General features: G+C 40.8%; 1 protein-coding gene across 1 annotated transcript in view; it reads left to right on the top strand.

Moving 5' to 3' along the window:
• ttyh2l (tweety homolog 2, like) overlaps nt 1-14,227 on the top strand; it is a 32,097-nt gene that overhangs the window by 11,584 nt on the left and 6,286 nt on the right. The window contains exons 4-6 of the mRNA XM_042393127.1: nt 4,395-4,615; nt 7,969-8,064; nt 10,749-10,821. Coding sequence (XP_042249061.1) covers nt 4,395-4,615; nt 7,969-8,064; nt 10,749-10,821 — 390 coding nt within the window. The remainder of the gene's footprint in view (nt 1-4,394; nt 4,616-7,968; nt 8,065-10,748; nt 10,822-14,227) is intronic.

Below are 14,227 nucleotides of genomic sequence, written 5' to 3'. Positions count from 1 at the left end.
AACACCCTGACTCCCCACCCCCCGACCCCTAACCCTAACCCTAACCATCCCCCTCCTTATGCCTAAACCTAACCAAGTGGGTGTGTCATATAGTAAAGTGGGTGTGCTGTTTAGATACAGGCTGTGGCTGCAGCTGGATATACTTGTATTCGGAGTATTTGGAACCAACCAAAATATTGGCCGTTATCCCTACAGGCTAAATCATCATCGGACTGATAGCCGATGGGTTCCAAGATTGATGGCTTACGGTCTCATTCTACTTGATAACACTGATTTACAGCGAGTATACACCAGAGCTCCTCCCCCATTAATGGGGTGTTCATCTGTCTCAGCAGCAGCACATCACTACAGGGGGTCTGTATCCGCTTTTTGTCACAGTGAAGGAATTGAGGCGACTGTTGCCTTGGGGTTTGTAAATAGGGATTATTTCTATACAACTCCTGACCTGCATTCAGGGAAGTTATTTGGGAGGCTTAGGAGGAGGAGGGATAGGAAAGAGGAAGGAGAGCAAGGGAGTCAGAACAAGGCCCTGCAAGAAGCAATAATCACAATGAGGAAGAAGAGGATTAACTCCCATCTGCAGTGCATTAATGGATGTTAAGCCTCTCCTCTTTCCATTTCTCTCAGTCTTACTATCTGTACTGTATGTGTATGTGTATGTGTGTGTATGTATGTGTGTTTGTGTGGGTGTGTGCATGTCCATGTCAGTAACACACATTTAAAGGCTTCATATGCGTGCATACTGTATTAATATGTGGACACAAACAGCTTTGTGTGCATTTTTTCATTATATATTCTGAATATTGCTTACTGAAGGGAGAACAGATTTAAATTTAATCCATTTGTAGCTCACACATTTGTTTGTATGATACAACATTTTAGGTAATGATGGATAAAGTAATACTCACTCAAAGGCCATTAAGTACACCTAGTTAAAGCTAATGCAATCTAATACTGCAACCTTGCAATAAATCCTACCTTCATGAGAGTGTTTTTTGTTGAAAGTATATGAGACAGGTGTTCAACATTTTGGCTGTTTGGGAGGATGTATTTTATATTCCTTCATAGATATAAATGGGGTGGACGAAATATTACAAACTCCTCTCAGTATTATTCAACAGCACTACAACTACAGCCTTCAAATGACCATAAAGTTGAATCAACACATCTCTAGAACAGTTTCAACAAAAACAATATTATAACCTTCATGAAGATAGGACTTATTGCAGGATTGTTGTATTATTTTATCTAGATGAACTTAATATCCTGGAAACTGAGTGTAGTTTGCAATATAGCGGTTTTCTTGTACTGTAGGAGGTAAATGGGATTCAACTTTGATGATTTTGCATTGCTGCAGCTGACTTTCACTGTGGTATCTTGGTATTGATTTAATCCTGTAACATGATGTATGCTATGACTGCATGAGTAACATAGATGTTCCCCCAGGGAAACAAAGGCTTTCTCACTTGCAAAATCACAGCTTGATGTGATGTTCTCTACTTACAGAGCTAATGAGTTGGCTGACTGTCCATCCCATAAAGCCAAAGCTGCTTTAGTAAATGGATGGACTGCACTTATATAGCGCCTTTCTAGTCTTCAGACTACTCAAAGCGCTTTACAATACATGTCAAGTTTCACCCATTCACACACACAAATTCATATGCTGATGGCAGGCTGCCATGCAAAGTGCCATCCTGCTCATCAGGATCTAACCTAATGCACATTCACATACACACACACTCACACACTGCTGGCACAACCATCGGGAGCAATTTGGGGTTCAGTATCTTGCCCAAGGACACTTCGACATGCGAACTGGAGGAGCCGGGGATCAAATCTTCTGATCAGTGGATGACCTGCTCTACCTCAAGAGCCACCCCGCAGTTAGTCTTTATTTAGTCTTCACATTGAAAGAATAATTTCTCCACTGTGTTTTATTGGTTTACCAAATCCATTCTTGGTCTTTCATGCATGTTTCCATTAATTTGGTTTAATGGAACCAAATTAATGTTTGGTTTAAAGTTTGCTTTACCTTAATGGTGTATTTTGCACACTGTGTTGAAATCAGATTTGTAAATCGACACAAGAGCGACCAAATCGCTACTTCACAAGGCTCCTATGAGGTTAGTGATTTAAACTAGGACTTGTTTTGCTCCACTGATATCATGTTAAGGCTCTTCTCATCATAAAATATGTACTTTCACACTTTGGAAGGGAACATCATCATGTGACATAAAGGGAAAGATTTGACGAGGAGGACCATTCTCCCTTCGCTACTGAAGGGGCACTCTTTATTTCAGTCTCATTTCTAGTGTTCAGCTTGCTGAGCTCTGCAACGCTGCCAGGAAATAACGGATGAGAAAATATGGCAATTGCACCACATCAGAATGTGTGCTTCCAATTTACAACTGTGGTTACACTTATATATAGCTCCTCTTCTTTGAAAGTGAAAGTTGTCTTGTGATTCTTAGAACAAAATGATTACTTGTACTTGCTGCACCATACATCAGTTCCCCTGAGTGTCTCTCCTCAGTGACCTATTTCACAATGTATTGCCTTGCTTGACTCTAAACCGCTTTGATCATATATATTGTTTTACCGTCACAGTTAATGCAGTAAATATCCGAAATATAAAATCAGTGAATGCATCAAACAAGATGGTTCAGTTGCATGTGCATCGGCATTTGGAGTACTGCTGCTGTGAGCCTCAAATCATTCAGTCTCGTTTAACAGGCGTATCAAATATGAAGAGGCCTCCTTGTGACCTGCTTTTAGTAAAAGTGAACTTAAATCCATTTTTAAAGGAAGACAGGACAGTTTAGATTAGGGAAATGTGCATCACCCCCGAGCAGCTAGCTGATGGATCCCATTTCTCACACTCAGGCAGACTGGCTTGCAGATAAGATCCGGGGCGCTGTGGCAGGAACTGTGAGAGATGATGAACACAGAGGTGGGAAAGAGTGAGAGCAGTTTACTGGCAATCACATACACCCCCCCCCCCCATCCCCACCTCACCCTTGGGAGTGCTGGAGTGGAGGATGGGCCTTTATCTTAGCCTCATCTCTGCATGGATACTCTGTCTAGGGTCTCACTTACAGCCCATCAGAAGCACAGACTCAGTAGAATTTAATTACAGTTTTTGAAATGTTTTAGTGTCAAGGAGGCTGAGATACATTTTTATCTTCTCTGTGGTGAGTTTTCACAGCGTGGGAATGAACAGTCTTACTCAGAATGCCTAAATGTGTAAAAGAAGTCATGGGTGTAATGGAGAAACGATGATAGATAAAGAGAGTGGGCCTGCAGATTACAATACAGACAGCAATATCTGTTCAGAATTAGTGAAGCATCCTACTCATTGTAATGTTAAATATACTATTAAGTGAAGAAGTCATTGTGGTGTGGGTGGTGTGTGCGTCATTCTAAAACTACAGTGCTCTGTTAAATTCTTTAAGTTTGAGAGGTTCTCTCCAGTATCTTTGCTGTTTCTAGAACTTTTCTAGACTGGAAATCTTTTTGTTTTTTTGTTGTTTTTTTTCTTTCTTGAATCCACCTAAATAAATCCCTAAACCCTAAAATCCCCAACTCTAAAAAATCGAAGACCCTGATTTTCTGTTTCTTTAAAATATGTAGGCTTCTTTTTCACGTTTCCACAAATATTACTGATGTAAACAAAGCCTTAACAGTGTTCAAAAGTTTAACTAACATTTCATTTTATAGTGTTAGTCCATGTATTGAAAGAACTGTTAATCAATTTTTCAGTAACAGCAGAGTCCATCCTTTTAATTTTATAGCAGAGTTGCCCTTTTGTTTACATTATAGAGTGGATTGTGCCTTTAATGACGGTTTTTAAAATATCTGGGTCAAGCTACTTTGCTAAAAAGTCTCAATGAAAAGTGGCTGAGTCAGTTTCCCCCTGTCAGCATCGGGCTAAAATTGATCTGTTTCTAGCTCCATTGATGTTATAAAAGTGCAGGCGTTTACTGCGCCACGTTGTTTTTGTTTAAACAGAAAAGTAAAATGTATTTACTTTACTCCACCGTGCCTCCTCCCACTCTGCTCTCACTATCAAAGAACTCTGTGATAACAGGTCTCCCCGGTATAGTTATCAGTATTCCACTCTAACAATTGTTTATCTGAATAAAACACACGGTTGAGGAGAAAAGTTAATCTTTTCCTCGAGAGACTGCTCCTTTGGTTCTTTCACCTTTCTCTACATTTTCAATCTTTGTTTTATGAAGATCCAGTTTTTATGAATTTATTTATGTTCCTGTTTCCCTCTGATCCTGTTTTCTCTCTGACTCCTCTTCACCTCCCTCCCTTATTCTCTTACCCACTACTTCCTATTTTTTTTTTTCATATTTTCCATTCTCTTATCTTTCTTTTATTTTTTTTAGGTTGCAGGATCTTTGGGTAATGTGGAAACTGGTCTCAAACAGCACCTGCAACGGCTGGATGAGATCTTTGCGGCAAGGTCCGACTACCTCCAAGCCCTGCGCTTCATGCAGCTGATGATCAACAACGTCATCCGAGAGATGACTGCTCTGCCGGACATCAACAAAGCCAATGTTGACTTGGCGGCCATTGCTGATCAAACAGCCTTCATTGAGTATTGCAGGTAGGCAGAGCCGACGTTACTACCCTGGGGCGATTATTTCACTTTGACTGTGTGTAGATGAAGTAAACAAGCTGCTCAGAATGTGACTAGAAGTGATCCAGACAGAAACACAGAGCATATGGGATTTTATTGATCTCCCCCCTGGAATATAGACCGGAAAAGCAATTTTTCCTGATTGCTAAATAAATGAAAGCTGAAATTGAGCTTATTGGATACTGTGCAGTTTGAGCTCTAATGTGTATTGCTCTCACAGAATGTTATGCATGGCAGAGTGGCTATTAGACCATAAATGATCTCCTTACCCGCATACCACTCCTCACATTGATTGCAATTATTATTTTGACGTAGTTCTCTCTTTGAGAAATATGTTCGTTTCAAAAGAGGACTGTGAGAAAGTAAGAGGCCAGCAATGAAATTCAATAAACTGGAGGAAAAAGAACAAGCCCAATCAATAATAAAGTAGTCCAAATGAATAAAATATCCAACATTAATTCAGGAAGGGAATGCTAATTTGTGATAGGACTCCAAAGGCTGCTGCTCCAAACTGTGAGTGTAATTTTTGTCTGTATTTTTTTGACTGCTGCTCACCATAACAACACAAAATCAAATTCCTCATAGGTAATCTAATCTACCTACTTGGCAGTAAAGCTAATTCTGACCCTGATTGGCTTAGCTTATATAGCTTGTTTTATTTTTGAGCACATAAAACTTAAAACTTCATAGTTCTTCAGAGTTTTACATTTGCAACCTGTTCATTATCGTACTGTAAGAGTAATTTGGAGTAATTTGCTCCACACACTGTCAAATCTAAGCCTTTTCTCTCATATGTTACCAAAATATGCATGTCGCTTACTTGCGTAACTGTGTTCAGGAAGATGATTAACAACACAGTGTATTGATTTGTTTACTTGTTATGAGGCTCATCTCCCTGTGTCTATGGAAAGTTGTGTTAGTCACCTAGCCCCTGGTTATATACAAGACAGGCAGTCTTGGATAACCTCCTCTTCAGCTCCATATTCAGGTCACCATGTTTACAGATGACTTCGGTGTTCTTTTGCATAGGCAGGTTTATTCCAAACCGTTCACCTAAATAGTTAATTCAGCTGGACCTCACATGCTTCTCAGTGGCGAAATCCTTTTATTGCAGTGAAACACACTTGTTGTGGCTGGATTAACCTGCTAGATGGGCTGGAGGCTCCTGAGAGAAACAGGTCCTATGAGCCTTCGAGTGACCCCCAACCCCTGCTACCACCAGTGATTAGCACTGTCCATGCTGTGTGCTGTGCGCTGTGCATTCAAAAGTAGAGTGTGCAGTGTACCCAACAAAAACTATAATGTAACAATGTAAATTTTAAAAAAAAATCAAATCTCCAGGTTGTGTCCTTGTTTATTTCTTTGAGAGGAGACTTTTTTGGTCATGTATTTTGATTTAATCTAGAAATATGCTGAGCTATGCTTCTTGGCCATGGAACCAGCAGTTGACAAAACAATATCAGCTCAGAATCATAGAAAGTTTCAACATCTGTATTTCCACTGCTACTAAGGAAACTCAATCTGATGATTATCTGATGAGAAGGTCTGTGTGATATGGTTAAAAGCCTCAGAACATGTGAATAAGTGGACCTTGAGTTAAAATTGTCAACTAGAAATATTCTGTTAATTTATGTGCATATGAAACTAGAGTTATGTGCCCTTGATGATCTGAGCCTATGCACCACTCGCTATGTGAGTGATGATGGCTGTGGATTTATCTGTATCACATGCCAGCTTAATATTCATGCAGGAGATCTGGCCTACTGCTGTGTTATTTTTTATGTTTTTGTCTTTGACCTAACAAATTTCTTCTCTGTTTTGTCAGTAATTGTCAATGTACTGATATGGGGATTTCTTATTTTAGACTGTATAAGGAATGCTTGGGAGTATTACACATATTATATTTTTAGATATGTAAGAAAGTAGTGTTCAAATTGACTCATGTGAAGATCCACAAGATCGAAGAGAACAGATGATCTATGATTCATAACCTTAAGTGTCTGTCTAGCCAGTTATCATGTAAATCCATGTGTAGCAGGATCAGTAGGTGTGTACCTGTAAAATAATTGTTAATGTAAAAAATTACTTCTGTATCATGCACTATAGTCAAGACCTGATTTGGGTGATTTTTTTGGTGTATTATTGAGATTTTTACTAGATTTTGGATTTTTCCATATTATTATAACTTCCTGTGTATACGTTCCAATATGTGCTTCTATACTTCCTATTGTATCAGCTCTAATGGTAGCATGTATCTCTGATTCCTGTCATGACAGAGCACAAATATCCACTGTATGTCACTAGCAGTGTTGTGTCACTGACCTATTCCTATAATAAGTTTTATACATTCAAATTCCTGCATGGCTCCACATGGTGTGTTCTTTCTATCCTGACACCAGATCTTCTTTTGGACATCAGTTGCCACTTTGTGCAACCTGACACCAATCTCCTGGGTGCTGATTGGATTTCATGCAACCATTGGGCTATGAACAGCCTGTGGCGGGGCTTTATTGATGAACAGAAAATATTACAGCGAACCCAGTGTTATTCGATTCAAAATGACACCATTCTGTTTTCCAATTTTATGTCCTCCCTTCCCCATTCTGTTTCTGAGCTCAGAGAAACACTCCTGCAGTTCTGCTTATGTAGATAAAGCAAAGTCTAGCCTCTCAGTGGTTTTCTCCATCCATATGCTTTCTTCTTTGTGCAGAGGAATGGCCAGGCTGCAGTACATTTTCAAAGTCTATTAGGATACCAGTAGATGCTTTCGCATAGCATGAGTAAGTAACCCTAGTGTACAGATTTACTACAATAGTGTAGCTACGCCAAAGCAAGTCTGTGTCAATATACAGTATTTTCTGAATTTGCCTGTCTGTGTGACATCCTTAGGATCAATATTTCTGGTCAGTGCTATAAGATTTACAATGCTACTGGGGCTTGTGGAGTTAAGAATGAGTCATAAGCATTCCTGCGTGTTTAGTTGGTTAGAGGACACACACACACACACACACACACACACTTGAAGTCCAGGCTGAGTGTAGACCAAGGACATTTTCAAAGCTTGAAAAATTAATGTCAATGGATCTGTGGTGTTGAATTATTAAGCCAACAGGGTAGAAATGACCTGAAACAGATGGGCTCTAACTAGGAGACAAGAATGCTGATATACGGCGTACACTGATCTCACACATTCAGTCTCAAACATATGTTTTGCCCGCACTTCCTGAGGCTTGTACATATGCATCAAGAAGTGTGCTGTCAGTAAGTGAAAGTGAGTGATGAGGCTTGTTGTGCTGATGTTTTGTTTTCCTGTGTCGTAGATGGCTGACCTATCTGCTATTGCTGATTCTGGATCTGGTCATCTGCTTGGCCATGTGCTTGGGAATGGCCAAGCAGTCTCGATGGCTGATTATCATGTAAGTACCATGAGAGTGTATTTTCTTCTCATCTTTTTTTCTGGGGCAATTATTGCAGTCTATCTGCACCTGTCCAAATTGGACACTGCCTGGATCACTGACCACAGACAGACAGGAGACCAGTGAGCCTCTCTGGCACCATAGAGTCTCTCCATTAACATAATAAACGATAGCATTACATCATCAAATAGCACTGACAATGACACTGTCCTGTTCTTCAGTGACTTTTCACTTTTCAGTGACCTTTTATTTCATCCACATATAAGTTAAAGTAACCTTGTATAGGCTTAGATTTACTCTCATTCACACCAACTGACCAGTTTGCTGAATTCATACATGCTCAGTCTAGATCAAAACCACTACAGTTTCCTCACTAAATAGGAGAGGGAGGTTTAGATTCTAAGAGCAACGAAAGAAATAGGAAGAGGAGGAACATTTGAATTAGTAAATTGCAACCAGTAATTTAAACCAACACTGATGTTTGACAAGCAAAGCAGTCCAGACTTCCCATCCCATTTGCCCAATTTAGTGCAGCCTACGTGTCAGTGTTGGGAGATGATGCCCAGGATCAGTCTTCACATCCCTCTCTGATAGGCCTCACTAATGTCTATTGATCGCCTGAGCAAGTTGAGCCTGCTCTTTTAACTAATTATTAGGTGCTCTTGGGATTATTGGTGCTTTCAAGAAGGTCCGAGGAGTGAGTTGAGAATCGAAACCCTTTGCAGCCTTTATACATCCATCAGGGGGCAATTCTTCCTCTTTATACTCGGTTTATCTCCCTCTAACTGACAATACTTCCTCTAGCTGCTGCCGGTGGTCACTGAGAAAGTGTAGCGTATAGTGTTGGGTTTTTTTTTAAATGTTTTTTTCATGAACCACCTCCACATTGTTAAGGCCCTGTTGAACTATTATCTCTTTTTGGACAAAAGGGGCAAATAAAACAAGAAGTCTTAGGCAGTGATCTCATTTAGGATCCTAGTGGCCTGAGGGTAAAAACTCTTCCTGAGCCTGTCAGTGCTGGCCTGTTGTATCCGGTACCTTCTTCCCAACCGCAGTAGGAAGAAAAGGCCATTATCTGGCTGGTTGAGATCCTTAATGATTCTCCTAGCCTTATTCTTGCAGCACCTGGTCTAAATATCTTTTAGGCAGGGTAGAGCACTGCCTATTGTATGTTCAGCCAAACAAACCACTCCTTGCAGGGCATTGCAGTCCTGTTTGGTGCTGTTTCTGTACCAGGAAGTGATTTTCCCCATCAGGATGCTCTCAATGGTCCAGGAATAGAAATTCCTCAGTATTTAAGGGGACACTTGTCTGAGGTGAAACAGTCTCTGCCTTGCCTTTCTCACCACTGAGTCAGTATGCGGCTCCCAGGTCAGGCCCTTGGTGATGTCATCACCAAGGTACTTGAAACTATCCACTCACTCCTCCAAGGACCTGTTGATATTAAGGGGGGCATAGTTACTTACATGTTACATGTGATCAGGCCCACCACAGGTGTAACATCAGCAAACTTGATGATAGTGTTGGAGTCCAAAGTGACTACACAATCATGTGTGTACAGGGAGTACAGCAGGGCGCTCTAAACACAACCCTGGGGTGCTCCAGTGTTAAGGATGAGGGTAGAAGAGGTGTGTCTGCCTACCCTCACCACCTAGAAGGAAGTCAAGGATCCACATACACAGTGAGGTGTTTAATTCCAGGTCCTTGAGCTTTGTGATGACCCTGGAGGGAACTATGGTGTTAAACACTGAACTGTAGTCAATATCTCACACAATATCTCCACACCACCCTATCTCTCCAGGTGAGATAGGGTGATGTGGAGGATGTGTGTTATGGCGTCTTCCGTTGATAGGTTGGGACGGTAGGCAAATTGTAGTGAGTCCAGTGTGCTGGTTAGTGAGGAGCATGTAATCCTTTACCAACCGTTCAACCATACAAAGCACAAAGCCTACAGAGGTGAGTGCCACTGGGTCATTCATGCAGGCTGTTCTTGTTTTCTTGGGCACAGGAATGATGGTGGACTTGTGGATATGATAGACTGAGCCAGGGACAGGTTGAATATCATTGTGAACACCGCTAGTTGGTCAGCACATAGTTTGAGGACCCGCCCACTGATACTGTCTGGTCCTGCTGTTTTCTTGGTGTTTACACACTTGAAAGCCCTCCTGACGTCATGCCATGATTGACAGAAAGTGCAGATAATCAGAATGTTGCTACTTAAATCCTGCAGAAATTACTAAAGAAAGAGATGGAAAGTCCCCAGACTTCAAATAGTATTATCTTCAGTTGTGGCCTTGTGAGACCTCTACTGAACAATTATTTTGCTTCAACCAAACTTATTTCTGAATAGAATTGATTCTTTTATAAGTCTAGAGCTAACAAGTGAATTCATCAAGGAGTCATGAGTTATTTTTTTCATATCACTCAATAATAAATTGAATTTCAGCTATATCGTCTAATCTATGATGCACCAGTACAAAGTAAGAGTTGGACCTCTTTCTTCAGGCAGATGGAAAATAGTTCCCATGCAAAAGCTGAAAAGAATAAATCAAATTAACTGAATAAAAAAAAGAGCTGACGATGACTGCTACAAAGACAAACTGATTCACCTGCATTGTGTCTTTGCCTGTATCTCCCTGTCATCCCCTCTCTGTCTGTCTCTCCTCTTTGGTGTTTTCCTCCAGGATCATCGCTTTTGTAGTGCTGTCTCTGATCCTGAGCTGGGCCTCACTGGGAGCAGGCACTGCTACAGCTGTGGTGAGAAAACAGTCTTTTTTTTAAAAAAAAAAATCTCTCTTTAAAATCTTCCTTCTTATTTATTTGTTTTTGATCAAACCCCCGAAAAATGGAACCACTCCTCTTGGAACCAGTTGCTTCTTTTTCACAGAGTTGAACCAATAGACATCTTGGTAGACAGTGGTGGTATTTAGCTTCCCACCACATGCAATTACTTCCCAGGGGTTTTGCTGTCAATAAGCATGTGTTCTAGGGCATCATTCCTGGTCAAAGTCTGTCTGTATCTGTTTGTTTAGTTGCTTTCACATGGTCAGTCATGCAGTAAAGTTGATTACAAGTCCCCAGTCTTTTAGGTTGATCAACCCTTTGCTCCACTGTTGTAAACAAAGCTCTTTCTAGCTCTTTAATTGCTATCCCTCGTTTCCTCAAAATCCCTTTTATTGTGCTTAGCTTTATATCTCTTTCATTCCTCTTGTTTCTGACAAGTTGCTCTATCTTCCTGACTGTACACCATGTGTTCAACACATCTGGGCTCAGTGTGTTTAATAGAGCTTGTATTAGGGACACTGTCTGGGGTACAAAGAGTAACCCCTTGCTTCCAGCCCTCCTCCATTCCTCTTGTCCACTGTCTCCCTGTCTCTTGCAGAGAGACCTGGTATCATTCTGTGGATTATCCCACAGGATTTGACATCTGGACAGCTGTGAGGCAGTTGAGAGAGAGAGACTGTAGAAGAGGGGGGTGGCAGCTGACTTTAACCTGAAATTAAGTACAAGGGTGTGAAATGCAGACATCTGCTGCGGTTGTCGATGAAAACTGAGCTTCTCTGTAGTTGTAAAGCCAGATTACCAATATCTTGGACTGTTCCTGTGGTTTAGCTCAGCTCATTACTGTAGAACATGACCCTGCATTAAAACCTCTGACCTTGCTGCTACCATGCATCTCCCTGTCATTGTAAGACTGTTTAATTTCCTCAATAACTATACCTGCCTAGTTGTTAATAGAATCAGAATCAGGTTTATTTCCAAGTAGGTTTGCACATACAAGGAATTTGCCTTGGTGTTGTTGTGGCGTATAACAGTCAAAAATATATATCAAAATGGAGTAATCCTAAATAATATTTAAAAAATTTACAATAAAAAGAAAATATGTAAAATATATTCTAAGTGAGAAGAGCTGCTACTGGTTTAAATCTTAAATAGAAGAGAATGAGATGGATGAAATGCACAAAATATTGACCAGGAGTTAACAGTATATGCAATTTGCAATTAATAATAGTAATACAATTTTATGTAATACAATGTAACATGCCATGTTAGATCAAAGGTCACAGGTGTGCAAATAAAAGATTATGGGGTTTTACGTTAATATAACATGTAATGTCCATGGGAGGTGTAGAGTCTGTGTCAGTGGGGGTCCCAGGCCTTGCAGATGGGAAGAAACTGTTCTTGTGGAGTGAGGTTTTGGTCTTGACAGACCTTAGCGAGGAGAATTTCAAAAAGTTTATGTCTGAGGTGGGAGAGGTCTGCCATGATCTTTGCTACAGGTCCTGGAAGGACGGCAGATTGCAGCCAATCACCTTTTCAGCACAGCGGATGATACGTGATGATGCGCTGCAGTTTGTCCTTGTCCTTGGCAGTTGCAGCAACTTGCCAGATGGTGATGGAGGACATGAGGATGGATTCAATGATGGCAGTGTAGAAGTGCATCGTCGAAGAGCCCAATGAGGGTGGTGTCATCTGCGAACTTCAGGAGCTTGACAGACTGATGACTGGAGGTGCAGCTGTGGACGCAGCCTTGAGTAGAACCAGTGCTGGTGGTCAGGTGTGAGAGGGTGTAGTGGAGGGCCATGTTGATTGCATTGTCTACAGACCTGTTGGCTTTGTAGGTGAACTGCAGTGGATCCAGGAGTGGGTCTGTGATGGCTCTGAGGTGGGACAGCACAAGGCGCTCAAAGGACATCATGACAACAGAGGTCAGGGTGACAGCTCTGTAGTCTTAATTTTCTGTGAACCTTGTTTTTTTGGACACAGGGATGATGGTGGAGGATTTAAAGCAGGCTTACATGTGGCATATCTTAATTGAGGTGTTAAAGTTGGTCAGCACAATGCTGGGGCTTTGGGGTGGCCGGGTAAGCAGCAGCCACTGGAGTGGGGGAGCTGGAGAAGATAGCTCGAGTGAGGGGGGATGTGTTCCTGTGTTCTCATAGTACAGTCATTTAGCCTCTTCCACCGCCTTGCTAAACCTGTATTTCACCTCTTTAAATTCAACCCAGTCCTCCACACAAAAGTGGGTTGTCAAAGAACACAAGCTTAGGTAATGGAATTTGAATGTAGGGTAGAAAGCAAAACAAGCAAGTGAACTTGTTGCCCCTGTACATCATTACTCCAAACTGTGTTGTGCAAAAAACATGGTGCATCTTGAAAGGAAGGTAGATGATGGTGTTGTCCTAGAAAATGCTCATAAATTTATACATTTTTGATGAGACGCGGCATAAACAAAATGTCCCTGCTAGTATAATGAGGTAGAGATGAAGGGTAACATCCAGCAACAGCACCGACATGTTGCTATACAGTTTTTTTGCTGGAAACAAATGTTGCAGTTGCAGTTCAGTTTAGGGATGTGTTTATTATCTGAAAGTAAGGTGGGAGTAGTGTCAGTCTTACAATAGAAAGTGGAAATGAAGGTTAGGCACACCTATTTTGTGTCATGTGCTTGCTTCATGTAATCCTGTGTGTTTTATTTTGTTGCATCCTGTAGGGCATGATTTATTATTATTATTATTGTTATTATTATTTTGTTCATTGCTTTGTTTTCTCACCGTTAAGTCCTTTGAGCCATGCTTTACAATGACATTTTGTTGAGAGATATGAATGACATGAAAAGCAGTGGACACAAGACTATATTAGGAATAAATAGCATGAGGGTTTGATTCTGATTCTGCAACACAGCAGATTTCTTGATCCCTTTGAACTTAGCCTGTTATTTTCCCCAGATGTGAATTATGCATGCATGTGAGAAATTATTACGTTTAAGTTATTTTTATTGTTTGTGTTTTTTATTGCAGTCTTTTTATGTTCTGTTGGAGACTAAATGCACACTGAATGTGTGACTTTGACCCCTAATTGTTTACGCATGCACATTAGCAACTCTCCACAGATGAATTAAGGAGTATGAAAATATTTTGTAGATTTCATCCATGGTCAGCAAAGCAAGACATTTTGTACACGGTCAATAAAGCCTGAGATCTGATGCTACATACCATACATTTTTCAGTGTGCATGTGTATTAATGTGTGTGTGTATATGCATGTGGAGGTGTGGGCATTTCATTTCATGGGCTCGCTCGCACCGGAGTTGAAGGGTGATAAAAATGTTGTAAAACGAATAGTTTGTGTTGCTGAGCGTTTGTCAATAACTGCCCAGTGTA

The sequence above is a fragment of the Thunnus maccoyii genome, chromosome 18, assembly GCF_910596095.1.
Source record: "Thunnus maccoyii chromosome 18, fThuMac1.1, whole genome shotgun sequence".
Taxonomy (NCBI): domain Eukaryota; kingdom Metazoa; phylum Chordata; class Actinopteri; order Scombriformes; family Scombridae; genus Thunnus; species Thunnus maccoyii.
The sequence above is the reverse complement of the archived record's forward strand: the minus strand, read 5'-3'. Positions and strand labels throughout refer to the sequence as shown.